The 26320-nt window shown below is 43.8% G+C and overlaps 1 protein-coding gene across 1 annotated transcript in view; it reads right to left on the bottom strand.

Moving 5' to 3' along the window:
* Positions 1-24171, bottom strand: part of LOC124556462 (sodium channel protein Nach-like) — a 166404-nt gene extending 142233 nt beyond the window's left edge. The window contains exons 1-2 of the mRNA XM_047130412.1: positions 24132-24171; positions 19601-19771 (exon numbers count right to left, since the gene is read on the bottom strand). Of these exons, the coding sequence (XP_046986368.1) occupies positions 19601-19743 (143 nt within the window). The 5' untranslated portion in view covers positions 19744-19771; positions 24132-24171. The remainder of the gene's footprint in view (positions 1-19600; positions 19772-24131) is intronic.
* Between the last annotated feature and the right edge of the window lie 2149 nt (positions 24172-26320).

Raw genomic sequence — 26320 nt, 5'->3', positions numbered from 1 at the left:
TTAATCCTATCTGGTAAGAATCCTACACCGCACAGCAGAGGACGGACAAGTGTAATGTAGGCTGTCTCTTTAATCGGTCTGTCACATCTTCTAAGTGTTCTGCCAAGAAAGCGGTCTTTGTTTAGCCTTCCCGACAATATGATCTATGTGGTCTTTCCCATTTAAGTTGCTCGTAATTGTAATTCATAGGTATTTAGTCGAATTGACAGCTCTTAGATTTGTACTATTTATCGTATACCCAAAATTTATCGGATTTCTTTTAGTACCCATGTGGATAACCTCGCACTTTTCTTTGTTTGGTGACAATTGCCACTTTTCGCACCACACAGAAATTCTCTCTAGATCATTTTGTAATTGGAATTGATCGTCTGATTATTTTACTAGACGGTAAATTACAGCGTCATCTGCAAAAAATCTAAGGGGGCTGCTCAGATTATCACCTAGATTATTTATGTAAACCAGGAACAGCAGAGGGCCTATGACACTACCATGCGGAACGCCATATCTCACTTCTTTTCTACTCGATGATTTACCGTCTATCGCTACGAACTGTGACCTCTCTGAGAGGAAATCACGAATCCAGTCACACAACTGAGACGATACTCCACATGAGGCTCCTGCCCATTTTAGTCGTCCTGTGCGTCGATTCTTGAACCGACAGTCTCGTGAAAAGTGGAACTGGCAGTCGTTGCCTGTACTACGGCCTATTTGATCCCCTGATCTGACCACTCTGGACTTTTTTGTGTGTGAAGAGTTGTGTAACTTTGTTTATAAAACCCATGCTGAATTAGAAAAGGGTCTGGTTGCCCAGAAAGTAGCAGCAGCAGCAGCAGGAATTAAGGACGTTCCTGCATCCTTTGACCTTGTTAGACACAACATGACCCACCGGTGCAACCTCTGTTTACAGGCCAATTGAGGCATTTTTGAACCTCTACTGTAATTGAAGTAATATGTTGTGCTAATGTTGTTGTTTCTTATTAATAAAGAATTAAAACTCGTTTGTGTTACCCATTAGAAAATGTGTTCTCATTGCCCCATGCAGCCTCCCAGAGCTTGTTAGCTTAATTAATTTTCATCCAGAGAAAACTCACTCTACTGGTTTATAAAATCCTCATAGGAAGTTATAACATTAGAGAAAAATATTTGTTTTTGTGTCCCGGACAGCCTCCCAGAGTTTTTTGGTTTAGATAACTTTCGCCCTGCATAACACGAGCTCAGTGAAGTTATTTTGATTACTCACATAAGAGAACTAGAGAGGAAATGCTGGGGAGGTACTGTATGTAAACTGACAAGGCTCTGGCTCTGAGCACATGGGACTTAACATCTTAGGTCATCAGTCCTCTAGAACTTAGAACTACTTAAACCTAACTAACCTAAGGACATCACACACATCCATGCCCGAGGCAGGGTTCGAACCTGCGACCGTAGCAGTCCCGCGGTTCCGGACTGCAGCGCCTAGAACCGCACGGCCAAACTGACGAGGGAGCAGCGCTCATGGTGGGGGAGGTTGCCTTCTCCGGAAGAATACTACAGCTGTCGTACCGAGATTAGATTAGATTAGTACTTGTTCCATAGATAATGAATACGACCCCTCGTAATGATGTGGAAGTGTCGTATTCATGAATCAATTTTTCCTCAGGCAGTGTAGAACTGTGTGCAGAGATTTACCTATATTCTCTCCATATTCATGCGTTTATGTTATTAGTGACTCGTATCTGCATTTCATTTAGCGTTAACGAATTTTGGCAAAATAGACACTCCCCGGACATGTCTACGCACTGCGTGAGAGTTTCACTGGTCTTATACGCGAGTTGGGGTGGCAGTCACTGAAACAAAGGCGGTTTTCTTTGCACCGAGATCTATTTACGAAAATTCAATCACCAACTTTCTCTTCCGAATGCGAAAATATTTTGTTGAGACCCACCTACGTAGGGAGAAATGATCATCATATTAAAATAAGGGAAATCAGAGGTCGAACGGAAAGAATTTGGTGTTCCTTTTTCACACGCACCATTCGAGAGTGGAATGGTAGGGAAATAGTATGAAAATGGTTCGATGAACCCTCTGTCAGGCACTTAAGTGTGAATTGCTGAGTAACCATGTAGATGTAGATGTAGATCAGGCTGGAACCATATGCTCTATCTTGCAGCGAGTGGCGGGTCATCCAGCAACTCTGCAATGCTCTGGCCTAGGTAGAAGATATGGCCCAATCAGTCAGTCACCAACAACACCTGTCCCTATATTCACGTAGAACCGCACATTATGGACGCGAGTAGATGTAGCATGCGGATTAAACTCACTCAGAACATGCGAATTGTGGGTGTTGAAGATCCCCATCACACCCGAGCGTTGCTTCATCTGTAAACAGGACAAGGCACGGAAGTGTAGGATGCATTTGACACTGTTCCAGGTACCATTGCAAAAACTGTGCTCTCAGTGGATAATCATCCGGTTCTATGTTGTGCACACACTGTAAGTCAACTGGATTATAACAATTGCTCATGTAGGAAGTTTCTTTCTTTCGTCTGATTCGTCCCCATGTTATGGGTTGGTTTGGGGAAGGGGACCAAACTGCGAGGTCATCGGTCCCATCGGATGAAGGAAGGATGTTGGAGGACGTCAGTCGAGCCTTTTCAGAGGAGCCGGCCGGTGTGGCCGAGCGTTTCTAGGCGCTACAGTCTGGAACCGTGCGACCGCTAGGTCGCAGGTTCGAATCGTGCCTCGGGCATGGGTGTGTGTGATGTCCTTAGGATAGTTCGGTTTAATTAGTTCTAAGTTCTAGGGGCCTGATGACCTCAGAAGTTAAGTCGCATAGTGCTCAGAGCCATTTGAACTATTTTTCAGGGGAACCATCCTGGCATTCGCCTGAAGCAATTTAGGGAAATCACAGAAAACCTAAATCAGAATGGCCGGACTCGGGTTTGAACCGTCGTCCTCCCGAATGCGAGTCCAGTGTGCTGTTACGCGTAATTGTACAAGTACTGAGAGCGATTACGCCCTCTACGGGATTAAAAAATGTTCACAGGTAACTATGAAATTAGAGACAAATGTTTGTTTTAGTGTTCCGCCAACCTCCCGCGTTTGTCGGTTTAAATAATTTTCACCCTGTATAGCGGAGTTATTTTCAGTTTATTAACCTTAGATACTAAAGTGAGGGAAATGTTACATTGCTACTAAACCATCGTGTGGTTTACTACTCCAAATATTATTTAGAGGAAGTCATAATTTGTAGGTTATTCATTAGTTATTTACAATTATTAGGTCTCCAGTGGCGTGTTAGATATCAAATTAAGTACAAAATGTCCTGTTTTATACCGTGCTACAATCGTAAGCCGGTCAGAGTGGCCGAGCCGTTCTAGGCGCTACAGTCTGGAACCGCGCGACCGCTACGGTGGCAGGTTCGAATCCTGCCTCGGGCATGGATGTGTGTGGTGTCCTTAGGTTAGTTAGGTTTAAGTAGTTCTAAGTTCTAGGGGACTGATGACCTCAGAAGTTAAGTCTCATAGTGCTGAGAGCCATTTGAACCATTTTTTGAACCATTTTACAATCGTAAATTTTATGTGGGTTTAGTAATCTACGGTTAATTGAGTACTTTTTTGTATTTGTTAAGTGAGCTATTAAGTAAAAAAAGCTCAACCATCTACGAAAATGGAGCGTCTTCTCCATGTGTAACATGCTGTCAATGTGTAATCGACAATGTCGATTTCATTGTCTCCACTATCACTGTCTGGAACACTTTTCACAGCGTGAGGAGTACAACATGCACCAGCCCCAACTCTGCCAAACTCCAAACAGGCCCAGAAGCTTAAATTGTCTCAATCTGCAGTACATGTAGGTCACCTAGATTTTGTAGAACTTCAGATATTTCAGACAATGTGTTACAGCAGATTACTGTTCAAGACTTGAATATGATCAGCCCCGTTCCATCAGACATACTCACAGTCATGTTGAAAGATAACTGCGGATGTGTAGTAAGTGCCTCCACCCAGTACAACCCACTCTACAAGTGTCAACAATTCCTAAATGCCGGCCGCGGTGGTCTCGTGGTTCTAGGCGCACAGTCCGGAACCGTGCGACTGCTACGGTCGCAGGTTCGAATCCTGCCTCGGGCATGGATGTGTGTGATGTCCTTAGGTTAGTTAGGTTTAAGTAGTTCTAAGTTCTAGGGGACTTATGACCACAGCACTTGAGTTCCATAGAGCTCAGAGCCATTTGAACCATTTGAACCAATTCCTAAATGAAAACATTTATGCACACTATCAGTAACACTATTAATGGTGAGAGAAGTGCAGCAACTTTTAGCTCGTTCGTTAATACACCACAAAGTGACTAAACACAAGTACACGGCATGCGACCATGGAATAGTACTGCACAAATGCTGATTAGGTCACGTAATAAATCGTCACCAGCTGGGGTATGAATGACTTTAACATTATGCGTCTCGGGATAACCCATCGTCAGATATCAGAAACATAGAGTTATACAGATGAACTGAAGTTATATGATTCATACATAACGGGCTGCCTCTGACAGTTCATAGCTACAGCTCGATGTATCTGCTATCTGATGATGGGTTAGCCTCTATCACGGATATCAAAGTTATTCGTTCACCAGCTGATGACGTTTTATTAAGTGACCTAGTCAGCATTTTTGCAGTACTATTCCAGTTAGACAATTACACGGCTTTACAATACGCAGTCAGCGATAGACAGCAGCCAGGCGCCACTTTTACCAGTCCAGTCTCTTTCTCACGTAGGTCACTGACATCATCACACATCCAAATTAAGCACTTCTCAGCCATTTTTTACAGGAACATATTTTACATAAGAGATCACTTTAACAACTATAAATAATTACATAATAAACTGAAAATAACGCCACTATACAGGGTGGTCCATTGATCGTGACTGGGCCAAATATCTCACGAAATAAGCGTCAAACGAAAAAACTACAAAGAACGAAACTTGTCTAGCTTGAAGGGGGAAACCAGATGGCGCTATGCTTGGCCCGCTAGATGGCGCTGCCATAGGTCAAACGGATATCAACTGCGTTCTCTCTAATAGGAACCCCCCATTTTTATTACATATTCGTGTATTACGTAAAGAAATATGAATATTTCGGTTGGACCACTTTTTTCGCTTTGTGATACATGGCGCTGTAACACTCACAAACGTATAAGTACGTGGTATCACGTAACATTTCGCCAGTGCGGACGGTATTTGCTTCGTGATACATTACCCATGTTAAAATGGACCGTTTACCAATTGCGGAAAAGGTCGATATCGTGTTGATGTATGGCTATTGTGATCAAAATGCCCAACGGGCGTGTGCTATGTATGCTGCTCGGTATCCTGGACGACATCATCCAAGTGTCCGAACCGTTCGCCGGATAATTACATTATTTAAGGAAGCAGGAAGTGTTCAGCCGCATGTGAAACGTCAACCACGACCTGCAACAAATGATGATGCCCAAGTAGGTGTTTAGCTGCTGTCGCGGCTAATCCGCACATCAGTAGCAGACAAACTGCGCGAGAATCGGGAATCTCGAAAACGTCGGTGTTGAGAATGTTACATCAACATCGATTGCACCCGTACCATATTTCTATGCTCCAGGTATTGCACGGCGCCGACTTTGAACGTCGTGTACAGTTCTGCCACTTGGCACAAGAGAAATTACGGAACGTTGACAGATCTTTTGCACGCCTTCTATTTACTAACGAAGCGTCATTCACCAACAGCGTTAAGGTAAACCTTCATAATATGCACTATTGGGCGCTGCCATAGGTCAAACAGATATCAACTGCGTTTTTTTAAATAGGAACCCCCATTTTTTATTACATATTCGTGTAGTACGTAAAGAAATATGAATGTTTTAGTTGGACCACTTTGGACCACCTTTTGATAGATCTACATCTACATCTACATTTATACTCCGCCAGCCACCCAACGGTGTGTGGCGGATGGCACTTTACGTGCCACTGTCATTACCTCCTTTTCCTGTTCCAGTCGCGTATGGTTCGCGGGAAGAACGACTGCCGGAAAGGCTCCGTGCGCGCTCGAATCTCTCTAATTTTACATTCGTGATTTCCTCGGGAGGTACAAGTAGGGGGAAGCAATATATTCGATACCTCATCCAGAAACGCACCCTCTCGAAACCTGGACAGCAAGCGACACCGCGATGCAGAGCGCCTCTCTTGCAGAGTCTTCCACTTGAATTTGCTAAATATCTCCGTAGCGCTGTCACCCTTACCAAATAACCCTGTGACGAAACGCGCCGCTCTTCTTTGGATCTTCTCTATCTCCTCTGTCAGCGCGACCTGGTACGGATCCCACACTGATGAGTAATACTCAAGTATAGGTCGAACGAGTGTTTTGTAAGCCACCTCCTTTGTTGATGGACTACATTTTCTAACGTCTCTCCCAATGAATTTCAACCTGGCACCCGCCTTACCAACAATTAATTTTATATGCTCATCCCACTTCAAATCGTTCCGTAAGCATACTCCCAGATACTTTACAGAACTAACTGCTACCAGTGCTTGTTCCGCTATCATATAATCATATAATAAAGGATCCTTCTTTCTATGTATTCGCAATACATTACATTTGTCTATGTTAAGGGTCAGTTGCCACTCCCTGCACCAAGTGCCTATCCGCTGCAGATCTTCCTGCATTTCGCTGCAATTTTCTAATGCTGCAACTTCTCTGTATACTACGGCAACATCCGCAGCAAGCCGCATGGAATTTCCGACACTATCTACTAGGTCATTTATATATATTGTGAAAAGCAATGGCTGACCGGAGTGGCCGTGCGGTTCTAGGCGCTACAGTCTGGAGTCGAGCGACCGCTACGGTCGCAGGTTCGAATCCTGCCTCGGGCATGGATGTGTGTGTTTTCCTTAGGTTAGTTACGTTTAATTAGTTCTAAGTTCTAGGCGACTGGTGACCTCAGAAGTTAAGTCACATAGTGCTCAGAGCCATTTGAACCATTTTTGAAAAGCAATGGTCCCATAACACTCACCTGTGGCACACCAGAGGTTACTTTAACGTCTGTAGACGTCTCTCCATTGAGAACAACATGCTGTGTTCTGTTTGCTCAAAACTCTTCAATGCAGCCATACAGCTGGTCTGACATTCCGTAGGCTCTTACTTTGTTTATCAGGCGGCAGGGCGGAACTGTATCGAACGCCTTCCGGAAGTCAAGGAAAATGGCAAGTTCTTTCGCGTAGAATCGAATGAGTATCCCGTCAGGTCCAGTGGGTTTTCCTCTGTTGAGTGATTTCAGTTGCTTTTCTATTCCTTGGACACTTATTTCGATGTCAGCCATTTTTTAGTTCGTGTGAGGATTTAGAGAAGGAACTGCAGTGCGGTCTTCCTCTGTGAAACAGCTTTGGAAAAAGGTGTTTAGTATTTCAGCTTTACGCGTGTCATCCTCTGTTTCAATGCCATTATCATCCCAGATTGTCTGGATATGCTGTTTCGATCCACTTACTGATTTAACGTAAGACCAGAACTCTCTAGGATTTTCTGTCAAGTCGGTACATAGAATTTTACTTTCGAATTTACTGAACGCTTCACGCATAGCCCTCCTTACGCTAACTTTGACATCGTTTTGCTTCTGTTTGTCTGAGAGGTTTTGGCTGCGTTTAGATTTGCAGTGAAGCTCTCTTTGCTTTCGCAGTAGTTTCCTATCTTTGTTGCTGAACCACGGTGGGTTTTTCCCGTCCCTCGCAGTTCTACTCGGCTCGTACCTGTCTAAAACGCATTTTACGATTGTCTTGAACTTTTTCCATAAACACTCAACATTGTCAGTGTCGGAACAGAAATTTTCTTTTTCATCTGTTTGGTAGTCTGAAATCTGCCTTCTATTACTCTTGCTAAACAGATAAACCTTCCTCCCTTTTTTTATATTCCTACTAACTACCATATTCAGGGATGCTGCAACGGCCTTATGATCACTGATTCCCTGTTCTGTACATACAGAGTCGAAAAGTTCGGGTCTGTTTGTTATCAGTAGGTCCAAGATGTTATCTCCACGAGTTGTTTCTCTGTTTAATTGCTCGAGGTAATTTTCGGATAGTGCACTCAGTATAATGTCACTCGATGCTCTGTCCCTACCACCCGTCCTAAACATCTGAGTGTCCCAGTCTATATCTGGTTAATTGAAATCTCCACCTAATACTGTAACATGCTGAGGAAATTTATGTGAAATGTATTCCAAATTTTCTAGCAGCTGTTCTGCCAATAATGCTGCTGAGTCGGGAGGTCGGTAAAAGGAGCCAATTATTAACCTAGCTCGGTTGTTGAGTATAACCTCCACCCATAATAATGCACAGGTACTATCCACTTCGATTTCACTACAGGATAAACTACTACTAACAGCGACAAACACGCCACCACTGGTTGCATGCAATCTATCCTTTCTAAGCACCGTCTGTGCCTCTGTAAAAATTTCGGCAGAATTTATCTCTGGCTTCAGCCAGCTTTCCGTACCAATAAATATTTCAGCTTCGGTGCTTTCTATCAGCGCTTGAAGTTCCGGTAATTTACCAACGCAGCTTCGACAGTTTACAATGACAATACCGATTGCTGCTTGGTCCCCGTATGTCCTGACTTTGCCCCGCACCCTTTGAGGCTGTTCCCCTTTCTGTACTAGCCCGAGGCCATGTAACTTAAAAAAAATTGCCCAGTCCACGCCACACAATCCCTGCCACCCGTGTAGTCGCCTGTTGTGTGTAGTGGGCTCCTGACCTATCCAGCGGCACCCGAAACCCCATCACCCTACGACGCAAGTCGAGGAATCTGCAGCCCACACGGTCGCGGAACCGTCTCAGCCTCTGATCCAGACCTTCCACTCGGCTCTGTACCAAAGTTCCGCTGTCAGTCCTGTCGGCGATGCTGTACATGGTGAGCTCTGCTTTCATCCGGCTAGCGGGACTGGCAGTCTTCACCAAATCAGATAGCCGCCGGAAGCCAGAGAGGATTTCCTCTGATCCATAGCGACACACATCATTGGTGCCGACATGGGCGACCACCTGCAGATGGGTGCACCCTGTACCCTTCATGGCTTCCGGAAGGACCCTTTCCACATCTGGAATGACTCCCCCCGGTATACACACGGAGTGCACATTGGTTTTCTTCCCCTCCATTGCAGCCATATTCCTAAGGGGTCCCATTACGTGCCTGACGTTGGAGCTCCCAACTACCAGTAAGTCCACCCTCTGCGACCGTCCGGATCTTACAGACTGAGGGGCAACCTCTGGAACAGGACAAGCAGCCATGTCTGTCCGAAGATTAGTATCAGCCAGAGACAGAGCCTGGAACCGGTTTGTCAGACAGACTGGAGAGGCCTTCCGTTCAGCCCTCCAGAATGTCTTTCGCCCCCTGCCACACCTCGACACGACCTCCCACTCTACCATGGGTGAGGGGTCAGCCTCAATGTAGGCAGTATCCCGGGCAGCCACAGCCATAGTCCGATCGGGGGATGCGTGGGACGAGCTGGCCGTCCCCGACAAACCCACATCCGAACCCCCACAGTGATGCCCATTGCCAACAGCCTCAAGCTGTGTGACCGAAGCCAACACTGCCTGAAGCTGGGAGCGAAGGGATGCCAACTCAGCCTGCATCCTAACGCAGCAGTCGCAGTCCCTATCCATGCTAAATACTGTTGTGCAAGAAACGCCTGAACTAATCTGCAGAGAGCACAAACAATTCGACACAAAATTTAAACAGTTATTAAAATAAAAGACTGCCTAGTAAATGCAGTAATGCTGCTACTTACGCACTGCTGACACACTGCTCGGCGGCAGAAGGCGCTGTAATAGTCACAAACATATGGCTCACAATTTTAGACGAACAATTAGTAACAGGTAGGTTTTTTAAATTAATATACAGAACGTAGGTACGTTTGAACATTTTATTTCGGTTGTTCCAGTGTGATACATGTACCTTTGTGAACTTATCATTTCTATGAACGCATGCTGTTACAGCGTGATTACCTGTAAGTGCCACATTAATGCAATAAATGCTCAAAATGATATCCGTCAACCTCAGTGCAATTGGCAATACGTGTAACGACATTCCTCTCAATAGCGAGTAGTTCGCCTTCCGTAATGTTCGCACATGCATTGACAATGCGCTGACGCATGTTGTCAGGCGTTGTCGGTGGATCACGATAGCAAATATCCTTCAACTTTCCGCAGAAAGAAATCCGGGGACATCAGATCCGGTGAACGTGCGGGACATAGTATGGTGCTTCGATGACTAATCCACCTATCATGAAATATGCTATTCAATACAGCTTCAACCGCACGCGAGCCCTGTGCCAGACATCCATCATGTTGGAAGTACATCGCCATTCTGTCATATTGAAACATCTTGTAGTAACATCGGTAGAACATTACGTAGGAAATCAGCATACATTGCACCATTTAGATTGCCATCGATAAAATGAGGGCCAATTATCCTTCCTCCCATAATGCCGCACCATACATTAACCCGCCAAGGTCGCTGATGTTCCACTTGTCGCAGCGATCGTGGATTTTCCTTTACCCAATAGTGCACACTATGCCGGTTTACGTTACCGCTGTTGGTGAATGACGCTTCGTCGCTAAATAGACAGTGTGCAAAAAATCTGTCATCGTCCCCCAATTTCTCTTGTGCCTAGTGGCAGAAATGTACACGACGTTCAAAGTCGTCGCCATGCAATTTCTGGTGCATGCAAATATGGTACGGGTGCAATCGATGTTGATGTAGCATTCTCAACACCGACGTTTTTGAGATTCCCGATTCTCGTGCAATTTGTCTGCTACAGATGTGCGGAGTAGCCGCAACAGCAGCTAAAGCACATACTTGGGGATCATTTGTTGCAGGTCTTGGTTGACGTTTAACATGTGGCTGAACACTTCCTGTTTCCTTAAATAACGTAACTATCCGGCGAACGGTGCGGACACGTGGATGATGTCGTCCAGGATACCGAGCAGCATACATAGCACATCCCCGTTGGGCATTTTGATCACAATAGCCATACATCAACACGATATCGATCTTTTCCGCAATTGGTAAACGGTCCATTGTAACACGGGTAATCTATCACGAAGCAAATACCTTCCTCACTGGCGGAATGTTACGTGATATCACGTACTTATACGTTTGTGACTATTACAGCGCCATCTATCACAAAGCGAAAAAAGTGGTCCGACTAAAACATTCGTATTTCTTTACGTACTAGAAGAATATGTAATGAAAAATTGGGGTTCCTATTTTAAAAATCGCAGTTGATATCCGTTTGACCTATGGCAGCGCCATCTAGCGGGTCAACCATAGCGCCATCTGGTTTCCCCCTTCAAGCTAGACGACTTTCGTTCTTTGTAGTTTTTGAGTTTGATGCTTATTTCGTGAGATATTTGGCCCGGTCACTATCAATGGACCACCCTGTATAATCGCGATCTCAGTGAAGTCATTTTGTCTATTCGCGTAAGAGAATTGGGCTGGAAATACTGGGGAGGCACATTGTCTGTAAACTGAAAATCGAGAAGCGCTCATCATGGGGGAAGTTGCGGTTCTCGAAAGGATACCATTGCCTTAAAGGGTGACTGTGAATCAATTTCTCCTCTAGCAGCGTAGAACAGTGTGTAGAGATTTACGTTGATTCTGTGCATGTGCATTAACTGCGTTAGTGTTATTAGTAAGTCATCTCTGCATTCCATGTTGTGTTAATGCATTTTGTGCAAAACAGGCACTCCCCGGGCATGTATGCGCACTGCGTCGCCTGTGATTCAGAAGGCGCGCTGTGGATCACCCGCGTAGCTTAATGAAACACTCCGTAGTTACTTAGGAGGCAAGTGCATAAATGCAATCCGGCGACCTACGTTTCCTCGCGCTTCTACTCCACATGTCCTCCCTTCACCCTTTTACAGCCCCGATACACAATTTATCCCTTAATAAGGCTGTACTGCACTTAGATGTGATACAAACATTTAATATTCGATTTTCACCCACTTCATTTAAAGATAAACATTAATTTTGTACCATCAGAACAATGTTTTTAATTATCTGCAATTTTCATATGTCCTGTGGAAACTATTAGTCCTAGAGCAAAAAAGAATCGTAGCTTTTTTGAAGGAAATTTAATGTAGTTTAGTTTTATACTGGGAAACATTACCGAACGAGGTGTAGTGGTTAGCAAAAATGGTTCAAATGGCTCTGAGCACTATGCGACTTAACTTCTGAGGTCATTAGTCGCCTAGAACTTAGAACTAATTAAACCTAACTAACCTAAGGACATCACACACATCCATGCCCGAGGCAGGATTCGAACCTGCGACCGCAGCGGTCACGCGGTTCCAGACTGAAGCGCCTTTAACCGCACGGCCACACCGGCCGGCAGTGGTTAGCACACTGGGCTCGCATTCGGGAGTACGACGATTCAAACCCGCTTCCTGTCTCCTGAATTAGGTTTTCCGCGATTTCCCTAAATCACTCCAGGCAAATGCCTGGATGGTTCCTTTGAAAGGGCACGGCCGATTTCCTTCCCCATCCTTCCCTAATCCGAGCTTGTGCTCCGTCTCTAATGACCTTGTTGTCGACGGGACGTTAAAAACTAATCTCCTCCCCCTCCAATTATTTCTCTGTGCACTGTGACTACAATTTGAACAGAGAACACCACATGACATTAATTCGAGAAGCGATGGGTTCAGGTTACCGTCAGGTCATTCTGCATAACTTTTTGTGACTCGGTTGAGGTGGACGTCGAGAGGATTACTAGGAAAGGCCACAGCGGACTCCTTCATCCAGTTGTTTCGATTTACGCTATTTTGTCACTTCTAATGACTCCGACGTAAAGGTCAACTCAAACCTGCCTTTCCTACTTTAGTATTTTATGTAATTTAATTTCAGTGAATTTTGCACCGCGTGAGACTACTAATTGACGATGAAAACGTGAGAAAGTTATCCTACTTCGCGAATTTCTGTAATTAATATTATACACGTGACTAAATTACTAGGAACGTTACACATTTCATAGAACAGAAGTTTCGTAATTTTATTCTAGAGCGAAAAATTTAGTGTAAAAAAGTAAAAAGTATCCACTATTTTCACACTTGCTTTCGGAATGATCAGGATGAAGACGTCATAAGGACGGAACTGTGCATTATCGTGAATGCAGACGACGAGCAAATTATAATGCAGGAGAAACTCGAGCCTTAACATACACGGAAGGCAGCTCTGAAAGGTGCTACGCAGTCTCTCCACCTTTGTGCTGAGACATCGACTGGGCACACAACGTGGCAACAGTTGAAACTCTAGCGCCACACACGTTAACAACCTTCGTCATTTGTTGAGCCCCACACGAGTGCCAAAAGCTCTCACACAGAAATGTGGGTCTTTAAAGAGAGTATGGAGGATAGAGGAAATGGTAGCTCCACAAGGCAGAAGGAAACATGCTGCAGGGATTATAAAAGATTCGTTCGATGGTCGGTAGGATAGCACAAAGGAAAAGGTAAAGGAGGAGTAGGAGAAGGTATTGCTACATGACGTCGCCCTTGAGTGTACTTGTTTCGAAAAGATTCCCACGACCTGGGAGTTTGACAGGTCAAGAGCCTTTCTTCTAATAAAAACAGTCAGTTGCTTTTTAATTCCGCTGTCACTCCTCTCTATATTTGTCATTTTTGCATGTCTGCAACGACAGAAAGTAGGAACTGTATTGCGGACTTCTTTGGTGAAGCAATCTGAAGAGACAGAACTTAGCATTATTGACAGCTGGTAAGATAGACCTAATCTTCGAATTCATTAAATGTTTCTCGCACAGTTGTCCTTATGATTGGTTTGTTTGTTAAGTTTGAATCGATATCTTTCGAATGTTCTAATCAGTTCTCCCTGAGTTTTCAGCAACTTTTCAACATAGTTATTGCACCAAGGTGGGCCTATGTAGTTCCAACGTTTCAACAAACTCTCTACTTCTCTTAGTATGCGCAGAGCACTACTGTTAACATGTGACAGTAATTCTTGGACCTTAATCTGAGGGTTTCATCATTTAACTAATAGTAAGACACAATTTGATTTTTCTGACTTTAAAGGACGTGCACCATCCTGTATGACACATACAAGTAACCCGTTCTTGGTGTTTTGGGATATTACACCAAACCGATGATAGGTCCTGCAGACAGCTTTTTATAACTTCAAACACGTAGTGTGTACGTCACACGTACACTGCTGCCGTAATACATCGTCTGGAGTGTAGTGCGTGACTGTTCTATAGAGAGGGGACCCTGCAATTATACACTCGATAACGCAAGTCTGAGATCGTCGGAGTGTCGATAAAACCTCTGATGAATGTTTTGTTCTCAGTTCTAAACCAGAACCCACTGTCGGTGTTTGGGGACTGTGGTCACAAGAGAAGGAAGTCATCTTCACGACTTGGGGCAGCAGCTGCAAGTCAATATTCTTCTCGACATCTGTAGCGCATTCTGCTGAAGAAGGAAAGATTAAGGTTTAACGTTTCGTAGACATCGAGGCCGTTAGAGAGGAAGCACAATCTCGTAGGAGAAGGATGGGGCAGGAAATCGGCCGTGTTCTTGTCACAGGAACTATCCCGGCATTTGCATTTAAGATTTTATGGAAACCACGGGAACTTAAATCTGGGTGGCTAGACTGGGATCTGAACTGCCGTTACACCGAACAAGAGTTCGCTGTCCCATCACTGCGCCCCATCGCTTGGTGATTTGCAGCTGGCCTTCGGTAGTCGCCGGCAATCTCCTTCATATTTTGCACGAGACCCTCCAGCAAACATGTGGTCTTCTTTGCCGATCTGTCTGATATTTCCCTGAATGGCTCTTACTTCATCTTGACATTGGAAGTCCCTACAAAGTACAGTCCCGCTCTCTTGCAGGAAGAAGAAGATTGGCCCCAGTTCCTAAAGAGGAAATGACTGCTGGTGATACAGACAACGTATCGGCATCAGCCAATACCACATAACCGCTATTATGGTGTACAGAGGTAGCCTTGTGGTTTCTGTCCACACTTGTCGTACGCCCAGAGATTTTCGATCCCATCACTGTTCATCATTCACCTTTGGGTGAAGACTAACCTGTAAAATCAAGCGCCCTGGAAGGAGCAAAGCCGTCAGAGATCCCATGAGTCGCCACAGAGATCCAAGAACAGCTATAGCTTTTGGCAGCAGCAGCCTGAAAGCAAACAGTCGTTGCCAGTGGAGCTTCTCGCTGTTTACTGTCAGCTGCCAACCCCCACCTCATCCACAAACAGCTAACCAACTCGCTACGCATATTTCACTACCAGGTGTAACTAAATAGGCACGTGAAAGAGTCTCTATAAGTGGCATCAGGTAAAACAATTAGGTGCTTCGGATAAATCAAGTACTGCAACTGCTGTCAAAGACAACTTAACGTTGTCAATACACAGAACTGAAGTAGGTTTACCGCAGCAGGAAGTTGAACTACAAAATTAGAATATTCGAGCCTAGCTCTCATAAATATGTGAGCAAACGATTAAATTGAAATGAAAGTACTAATGCATAGCGTCAAACAGGGAGATTGATATCTGGCCAGAGGTAGAAAAGTCCCCTGGCAGCAGGCACGGCGGGTTACGACACATCACGTACGGTTCTCGTGCCCTGTGATGCCATACTTACATTAAAAGCGGCCACCGCGGCCTGAGCACTTCTTTCAGACATTGCAACAACTAAAACCGATTATGGCTAGGTTGCCGCATGGTTTGGTTCTGGACTCGTGCTGTACTCTATCTGCATGAGAGGCATATCCAATCAGCCAGCAGAGGGAACTGCCCTGTAAGTTGCTGGTATGGCGTTACTTAAATTCTGTCGCAATCTAAATTATAATGTTAGGCACCTCCAGAGACTAATGGATAAAATCACCAATTTCTGTTCATTACCAAGCTCAAGCATCCAAACGGCCAACTCACTACTGAAGGCAACGACTTGACGTTGTATGAAACAGCCAAATACCTCACCCTCATAACTGTAAGACATTGACTTGGTAATCGCACATAACCAGTATGGTCAACAAAGGTTTTGGCACATTTTACTGTTTTACCCGATCTTTAAAAGTGATGAACTATCAAACGTAGCAAAACTGACCATATGGTGTTTCATGACGCGCTCAGTCAAAAAAATGGTTCTGAGCACTATGGGACTTAACTTCTGAGGTCATCAGTCCCCTAGAACTTAGAACTACTTAAACCTAACTAACATAAGGACACCACACACATCCATGCCCGAGGCAGGATTTGAACCTGTGGCCGTAGCGGTCGCGTGGTTCCAGACTGATGCGCCTAGAACCGCTCAGCCACAACAGCCGGCATGCGCTCATTCAATGACGCCTGTCTGTCACGGAATAGTCTACAGACTTTCCGAAACAAAGCTTTCCGAATAAATCATCAATGATGACTGAAATAATCCCGACACGCACGTCAATCAAGGTTTAGACAACCGCAAAACTACCGTTGCGCCCACAGAAACTCATCAAATTTCATGCTAAAACAAATTATTCTCTCCACAACCTTATAAACTCATTATGCCAAGAATCATCAAATTCTGTTCACAAAACACCCAAGATAAGCCTGAAGATACGCTTTAGGGACTGACACACACATTTAAAAACAATACCGTCTTATAACATTTGCACACAGTTTATAAGTGAATCAGAGATATATTACGCCCAGTGGGAGTATTACTACCTTAAGATCAAATAGCCTCCGAGCAATTCACTCGGTACTCATTGATGTTCACACCACTCACTCAAGTTATCCGCCGTACTGCATTACTGACAACGAAATTTGCGCTGCCCAGTTCATGTTCTTGGATCTTATTTGTACTTATTGTGACCGTGCTACTGGCGAATTGTTGTGAACTTATTTACGGAGAGCCATTTCGGTCTGGTAACTGTATCGTCGCTCCAAATGTTGCCGTCCATATTGACGCCTGTAGTAACTTTCGTGTGTTTGATATAAGTCATGGCCCAGGGCCCATATTCGGCAGTACTTCCAGATCAAGCTAGCATATGTTAGCTTCCAGTCAGAAGCACATTCGCAAAATCTGTTTACTAATATCTGTCTTCATAAATTTCTTATAAAGCGGCCAACAACTGCGTACATTAGTTGTAATGTCTCATTCGAGGAGATGATGAGAGAACTAAACAAAACAGTGCATTGGTGTATTTGTGAGCGAATAGTCAGTATAGAGGCGGCGAAGAGTGGCGTGGTTTCTTCACAGGTGAGTTTGAAAGAGAATGTGCGTGTTTGCATGCCGTCGCGGATCGAGAGAGTAGTTGAGCCCATGTGCACGTTGGTGTTCAGACCGGCATTGTGTGGTAGATAAACAAGTCCAAGGATTTAGGGAACACACACACACACACACACACACAGCTAAGTGGGTTTAGCTCAGGGTCGAGAAAAGATTTCAGTCACAGCCAAAGAACCCCAACACTTGGGTTTTGCAGCTAGTAGGTTGGTTGGTTGGTTTGGGGAAGGAGACCAGACAGCGAGGTCATCGGTCTCATCGGATTAGGGAAGGACGGGGAAGGATGTCGGCCGTGCCCTTTGAAAGGAACCGTCCCGGCATTTGCCTGGAGCGATTTAGGGAAATCAGGGAAAACCTAAATCAGGATGGCCGGACGCGGGATTGAACCGTCGTCCTCTCGAATGCGAGTCCAGTGTCTAACCACTACGCCACCTCGCTCGGTGCGGCTAGTAGGCTCCAACATTTCTCAGGGAAGATTATGCCGAGCAGAGGAAGAGTTTAGCCAGTTCTACACGTTTTCAGTAACAACTGCGAATGAATCATGTGGTATAAGTTTTTATCTGGGATCTTGGAATCCGAGATAAATTAATGGAATGGGGACGAAATTGAGGTGAAAAGGGTCTCTGTATGCAACAGTGGAAGGAGACAACTTGAAAGCATCCGGGTCAGTTAGCTGTCAAAAATGAGAAGAATCAAAGCGTTTTACGAAAGAGTGGAAGGAGACGACTTGAAAGCATCCGGGTCAGCTAGTTTTAAGATATTGAAAAGAAGCAAACCACTTCAGTGACGTTTCCTTGGACTGTTTATATTATGGTGGCAAAAAACTAGAAAGGTTGAGTAGAAATTTACTTCAGGATGCACCTTACAACTGACCAGAATTTATTGGGGATAGAAAATAATAAACTGGTAGGGAAGATCGTAGGAATTCGTTTTATTCCATTATTACCGGTTTTGGCAAAACTAAAGCCACCGTCATCGGATCTTAGGACACATACAGTTTACAACATCAAGGCAAACAATGGTGATATTAATAGTTGCCTATAACACGCAGGCCTTACAAAATTGTCGTAAGTAGCACATAGGCGCCCAAGAGAGATGAGATTATGAATGTTAGGTGTCGCCATCACATAGAAGCGCAAGCTAAGTACAACTACTTCGTCCGCTTGTATGTGATGGAGACACTTAACATTTATAATCTCATCTCTCTTGGACGCCTGTGTGCTACTTACGACAATTTTGTAAGGCGTGCGTGTTATAGGCAACTATTAATATCACCATTGTTTGACTTGATGTTGTAACCTATATGTGTCCAAGATCAGATGATGGCGGCTTTAGTTTTGCCGAAACCGGTAATCATGGAATAAAAAGAATTCCTGCGATCTTGGCTACCAGTTTATTGTTTTACAAGCATCTAGATCGCTCCAACATGAGCGCAATGTGCTCCCTACAGAAAATCTTTAGTATTAGATACTAATTTGAACCGCGTAGGCAGCTAAAGTCAACGCATTTGTTTGGAATAGGAAATCCTTTCCTTAAGCCGGCCGCGGTGGTCTCGCGGTTTCGCTCCTTACGTTCATTCAAAGTTTCAGTATTGTTTTGATTGTATGGTCGAATCGAGTCAAATATCAAAAAAGTTCTAGGCAAAAAGTTTTTAGTTTCAGAGAAGTATTCAAACTTACGAATTTAGTTCAATTTTCGTTTCGAAAATTCAGAAGATGGCTTCGCTGCCCCCCAGTTTACAGAAAATTCAGTCCTACTAAGGGTTAACCGCTAAGTCCGTGATAACGAAACGTCCTGGCTGATTAAAACTGTGTGTCGGACCACGACTCTAACCCAGGAACTTTGCCCTTCGCGAGCAAGTGATCTACCTACTTAGCTATCCGAATATGACTCACAGCCCCTTCTCACATTTTTACTTCTGCCATTACCTCGTCTCCTGTCGTCCAAAATTCACAGACGTTTTCCTACGAAACTCGCTAAACTATCACTTCTGGAAGAAAGGATATTACGGAGACATGTCTTAGTCACAGTCTGGGGATTATTTTTCAGGTTCGAGACCCTATCTGGCACACAGTCTCAATCTGCTGGAAAGTTTCATATCAGTGCAAACTCAGCTGCAGAGTCAAAATTCTTTCCGTCTATAATGGTTTGCTATAAACACATTTTACCTGAAAAAGAAAAGACTACCATTTTCCAGAAAAAGTGCTAGTGTAGTAAGTTACAGTCAGTCACATGGATTCTGAAGCAATTTTACATGGATAAAGCATGCGTACAGTGGTTATAGACATGTAGTAAAGGCGCAAGTGCGAAAATTGGTGAGGTACTTACCTTTCACAGAAAGGTCGTCCTTCTTCGTTAATGTAACGTACCCCATGAAGAGTGCTTTTATCGAAGAACTGTCGTGTTTGGTACGTCCAACTCGTCTTGAGAAGATCGTAGGTACTTCTTCTTGGCTTTGTAGCTATTTCCATTATGAAATGCTGAGTGTCGTCTCCGCACCTACAAACGACACTTACAATTTCAGTGTTATGTGTAGATATACTGAACACTGCAATCACATATTAAACTACTGTAAAACGAAAAATGACCAAGCTAAGAGTTGGAATCTGAGGAGACTGACGTGCTGCTCAGTTCATTTCCTTAGCCAGTGTAGCGACACACCTGGCAACCTGAGTTTTCTTATTTCTAATTGTGTTCACTGCACATTTCAGGGCTTTTTAAATGCTCCGAACTTTATATCATCACTGGATCCGACGGGAGATATTCTGAATACTCTTACTTACACACCGAGAACCGAACGTTCTTAAATTATCTTTTGGTTTTCACATTGTGAAGCGTGTAGATTTATTTGTATGTTTTCTTGTGTGCATTGATTCTTTACGTCTACACAGAAGTGATGTAACTTTTTTTTTTTTTTTTTTTTTTTTTTTTTTTTTTTTTGCTCGCTGTGTAAAATTTTGTCATAAGTTGTAATTTCCTTCTTTTTCGTTAGTATTTGTCCCCCCTGTGGTAGAGTCGATAATCATAGGCATTAGCTCATTACTTCTAAGCTATTTTGTTTTTATTCTGTGTCTGGATGACCACCTCGTCAATACAGCCATCAGTTACCGTTTGGGAGGAGAATCGAGTCTCCGTCTGTCTATGAAGCGAGTAAACATTATTGTGTATATTAGTATTGCACGTGTTTGCGTGTTGTGTTCCTGCGGAATTTGTTATGGGACATCGTAGAATATTCCCGCTTCCCCTCCTGTAGTTTCATGAAGTTTCAATAGGTGGCGACGCTATACGTAGCCTTCAAAATGGCGTCAGTAACGGAAGCGTGTTGTAGACAGAGAGCTGTCATTGCTTTTCTTTTGGCGGAAAACCACAGAATGGAAGATATTCATTGGGGCTTGGGTTGCTGGGTTGTTTTGTGGGAGGCGACCAAACACCGAGGTCATCGGTCTCATCGGATTAGGGAAGGAAGAACGCCGTTTCCTTTCAAAGGAACCATCTTGGACCTACTGATAACAAACAGACCCGAACTTTTCGACTCTGTAAGCGCAGAACAGAGAATCAGTGATCATAAGGCCGTTGCAGCATCCCTGAATATGGGAGTAAATAGGAATATATAACGAGAGAGGAAGGGTTATCTGTTTAGCAAGAGTAACAGGAGGCAGATTTCAGACTACCTAACAGATCAAAAAGAAAGTTTCTGTTCCGACACTGACAATGTTGGGTGTTTATGGGTAAAGTTCAAGGCAATCGTAAAATGCGTTTTAGACAGATGCGTGCCGAGTAAAACTGTGAGGGACGGAAAAACCCACCGTGGTTCAACAACAAAGTTAGGAAACTACTGCGAAAGCAAAGAGAGCTGCACTGCAAATTTAAAGGCAGCCAAAACCTCTCAAACAGAAGCTAAACGATGTCAAAGTTAGCGTAAGGAGGGCTATGCGTGAAGCGTTCAGTGAATTCGAAAGTAAAATTCTATGTACCGACTTGGTTCAAATGGCTCTGAGCACTATGGGACTTAACATCTGAGGTCATCAGTCCCCTAGAACTTAGAACTACTTAAACCTAACTAACCTAAGGACATCACACACATCCATGCCCGAGGCAGGATGCGAACCTACGACCGTAGCAGTCGCGCGGTTCCAGACTGTAGCGCCTAGAACCGCTCGGCCACCCCGGCTGGCGTACCGACTTGACAGAAAATCCTAGGAAGTGCTGGTCTTACGGTAAATCAGTAAGTGGATCAAAAAAGCTTATCCAGACACTCTGGGATGATAATGACATTGAAACAGAGGATGACATGCGTAAAGCTGAAATACTAAACACCTTTTTCCAAAGCTGTTTCACAGAGGAAGACCGCACTGCAGTCCCTTCTCTAAGTCCTCGCACAAACGAAAAAATGGCTGACATCGAAATAAGTATCCAAGGAATAGAAAAGCAACTGGAATCACTCAACAGAGGAAAGTCCACTGGACCTGACGGGATACCAATTCGATTCTACACAGAGTACGCGAAAGAACTAGCCCCCTTCTAACAGCCATGTACGGCAAGTCTCTAGAGGAACAGCAGGTTCGAAATGATTGGAAAAGAGCACAGGTAGTTCCAGTTTTCAAGAAGGGTCGTCGAGCAGATGCGCAAAACTATAGGCCTATATCTCTGACATCGATCTGTTGTAGAATTTTAGAAAATGTTTTTTGCTCGAATATCATGTCATTACTAGAGACCTAGAATCTACTCTGTAGGAATCATCATGGATTCCGGATACAGCGATCGTGTGAGACCCAACTCGCTTTATTTGTTCATGAGACCCAGAAAATATTAGATACAAGCTCCCAGGTAGATGCCATTTCCCTTGACTTCCGGAAGGCGTTCGGTACAGTTCCGCACTATCGCCTGATAAACAAAGTAAGAGCCTACGGAATATCATACTAGCTATGTTGCTGGATTGAAGAGTTTTTAGCAAACAGAACACAGTATGTTGTTCTCAATGGAGAGACGTCTACAGACGTTAAAGTAACCTCTGCCATGCCACAGGGGAGTTTTATGGGACCATTGCTTTTCACAATATATATAAACGACCTCGTAGATAGTGTCGGAAGTTCCATGCGGCTTTTCGCGGACGATGCTGTAGTATACAGAGAAGTTGTAGCATTAGAAAATTGCAGCGAAATGCAGGAAGATCTCCAGCGATTAGGCACTTGGTGCAGGGAGTGGCAATTGACCCTTAACATAAACAAATGTAATGTATAGCGAATACATAGAAAGAAGGATCCTTTATTGTATGATTATATGATAGCGGAACAAACACTGGTAGCAGTTACTTCTGCAAAATATCTGGTAGTATGCGTACGGAACGATTTGAAGTGGAATGATCATATAAAATTAATTGACGGAGCAAAGCATTGGCTCTGCCGTCGACCAGCAGAGTGGTATCATGCGGGCATACAGGCCCTCCCAGTAAGGTGGTGTAAGGCCATCGCATTGAACGGAGATTATGTTGATAACTAGGGTTTTGTAGCAAAAAGAGTGGAGAATTACACGTATGGTGTACTGGAATCCTGAACAGAACCAACCTGTGCGCAGGAAAAGAATTGTTACACTACTTATTGAACGCCCGTCGTAAAGCACCTAATGGGAATGGGGCTGAATATTGTTATTTTACCCGTGGACCCTGGAAATAGTACGGTTGTGCTAGAAAGGGAGGTTATGTCCAAATGGTGCAGTGTTTACTATCTGATCCATTGTATCGCAGACTCAGTGTTTGTATCTTTGAACGCTTTTACATTTTTGAAAGATTCAAGCCAAGAGTAGTAGTGCTGCTTTATGTTGCGTTTCAGCCAATAAATACGTAGCACTGCAAAACGGTCTCGCACTAGGCTAGAATTAACAGTGCCAAACGAAGGAATACTTTATAAACGTGCAAACAGACGGTGTTTCCCGAAGCGAACGACAACCGGGCATAAAATACCGCCACTGACTGGGTTTTCCTACGATAAAACGAAACATATTTGGTGACAGACATACATTTATTTATAGTTTCAGAAACGGATTTAAAATATCTTCAATAATTATAAAGCAGCTAACAACAATAAGGCCACACAAATGAAGAATCTGTAGCACGGTCAAAAAGGCACAATGCCCATTGTATCTTCTACTGTATGAGAACTACATCGTTTCCCCCGTTTCAGTTGACCTTCGAAACTGACGTAGTGTTCATCTGTTCTCTGGGAATTGTCAAACGTTGTGATTTTGAGGCTCTTCTAGCGGGTGAAATCGCCTCTCAGGAGGCAATGTTGTGTGCATTGTTCCTCGAAGAACACTTCAGACCGAAACTTCTCGACAGATTAAAACTGTGTTCCGGTCTGGGATTCGAACTAGGTACATTATCTTTTGCGGGCAATGTTTTTACCTACTGAGCTATGCAGACGCGACTTATCACCCCCCCTCCCCCCCCCCCCCACCACACACACACACACTCACAAGTAATACATTAGCATTCCTGGAAGTAAGAACATAAGGGAGAAATGGCTACCCATCACCTAGGGGATTGTTTCCAGCCCGAATCTTTTACTTTTTAAGGTAACAACGTGAGCCGTACTTGGATAGCTGAGTTAGCAAGGATATTACCTGCGAAAGGCAGGGTTCTGTGTTGCAACTCCGGTGCGGCACACAGTTTAAACTTGTCAGGAAGTTTGGAAAGAGCGCACAACCCGTTACAGAGAGCAGGATCCGTTCTGGAAACATTTCAAACTGTCTTCGTAAGGAGTTGAAAACAGTGTTAGACTGATTAAGGCGAGGTTTTCAAAAAAATTTATTTTACTAATCTAGAAATAGTGGGCTCCGGCAGCGTCGCCGAGACAGAACTTACCAGAAGCCGCAATCGCTGCCGGCTACACAACACGCGACTAAGCACGGCGGTGTGGTGAGTAGCCACGTGTGTGCGTGCTGCGGCCATACCTGCGATGGCTGCGTGATAGTTGCCGTGACGCAACATAAACATAATGATTGTGCTGCCCGGCCTGAGGCGCAGGCTTGTCCCTTGCAACGACACGCCATGCGTGCTTCAAAAACTGCTCATTTGCACGTGCGATGCCAATGTATGTCGAAACACATGTATTCTCTGACTGCAGTACACTATATATATCTCCTTTAAAGGTTTTTGTAATAAAATCCAATTTTTTTCTAGTAAAAGACGTGATCCCGTTGTTCTTATAAATCTAGCATTAAAATTAAATTACGTTCAATAAAAATTGTTTTATTCGTTGACACGTCCTTTTCCCTCGCATGTGAATTAACTCCGACATCTGAGGAATAGCGCAGTTTCATGCTAGAAGATTGGTCATACTCTCTGTCTCTTTATTCCAGTTTAAGGTCCATTTTTTGGTGAAGCAGTAATTTTTGCAGTTTACTTGTTCTTCTGAAAGCCTCGTACTATGATTGCATAGTGGAATGTTTGATCTCTGTTATGGTCTACAGGTAAACGGACGGTACTGAAATTCGGGTTTACAGTTTTACAGGGTGAGTGAGGAGGAAAGGTAGCTACACGCTTTGAGAGGTGATAGTATTAGTGATTCCGAACAGAAAACGTCATGTGAACAAATGTACTGCTCTCAACAGTTTCCTGGTAAAGTAATGAGAACAACGCGGAGCAGGAGAACTTCAGGTGATAGTAAATGAAACACTGTGATGTAATGTTTTGTTTAATTGCGTACGTTTCCTAACAAGAGTAGTTAAAAAATTTCACTGTCAACTGCAACTCATTTTGCAGCTCTTGTAGACAACTGCTGTGTTGCTGATCCGAGCTCACTCGTACGGCCCTTTACTTGAGCACATCATGTAAAATAAGAGCGAGAAATTCCTCCTTTGTGTGCGCTCTGGGCTTGCAGACTTCGCTCTTAAGCCAACCCCACAAACAGTAATCTAATAGAGTAAAATATATTTACCTGTTAACGCTGGTGAAGAAGGATATGCGACTGACGCATGTGATTTTCAAACAGTTGTATGTTGGATACGATGAAAAAAAGGGAATATGTTCATTTGAAGATTTTTGTTCAGAATCACCAGCAGTATTACCCCTCAAAGCATGTACCTTTCCACCTGACTCACCCTGTATGCCTCTTAATTTCGTTAAAAATTGTAGCCCAGTCCCGTCAAATGACGAGCTGAAGTCGCATGAATTTGATATGGCATTTAAATTCTAAGACGAGTTCAGATCCCAAATGCTACATAAACCCTGGGAGTTCAATTTCTAGCTAATGCATAGCTTTTAAATGTACTCCAAAAAGAAGCAAAGGCCATGTGTGCCACGTAGTAGCCGATATTATAAACAACTAACATGGTGAAAAGAGCCATTCGTGATGATGATGAAGAAGGCTTACAAAAGCTTGTTGACAGTGTTTTCAGCAGTGATAATGAAAGAAGTCATTTGTCTTTCGGTGATTCAGCTTCTGAAGTGCCGCAAACAGTAGTCCAAACTGAATATAGTTCTGAGCTGATGATAATGGCGTCCATAACGTCTTTGTAGATACTGGAGGCTCTGTAAGACAAAACAGAGGAAATAACATGCGCATGCGACCATCAGCTGATATCATCTCTAAGAGTCTTCAAGCGAAAACATGGTCTCACTTATTTATGCACATACCCCTAACTAAGATGGAAAAGAGTCTCGAAAAGCTGTTTTGTGTGCTACTGAAGAGGAAAAAGAAGCGAAAGTTCATGTTAGTGCAAAGAGTGGTTTTCAATTCTACCATACCCAGCAATCATCCGAGTTGATCTGTATTAAATACGATTTCACAGCAACCAGTAGGGTACTTAAATACGATCTCATGGGGTTAATGACACTATCTTTACTCCTTTCAGGTATCCACATACGACAGTTCAAATACCAGTGAAGGAAGTATGATTCCACCTATGAACTCATAAGAGGCAAAGCAAACGTTGGGATTTGATAAAGATGTGGACGGTTATGGACCATGCACTTTTTAAAGGAAATATTCCTAGATTCACATTAAGTTACTTAGGGAAACAACGTAAAAGCTAATTCAAGTTGTCAAGACC

This window comes from Schistocerca americana, chromosome X (genome assembly GCF_021461395.2).
Source record: "Schistocerca americana isolate TAMUIC-IGC-003095 chromosome X, iqSchAmer2.1, whole genome shotgun sequence".
Classification (NCBI taxonomy): Eukaryota; Metazoa; Arthropoda; class Insecta; order Orthoptera; family Acrididae; genus Schistocerca; species Schistocerca americana.
Note: the sequence above shows the minus strand (reverse complement) of the source record. Positions and strands in the feature narration are given on the sequence as shown.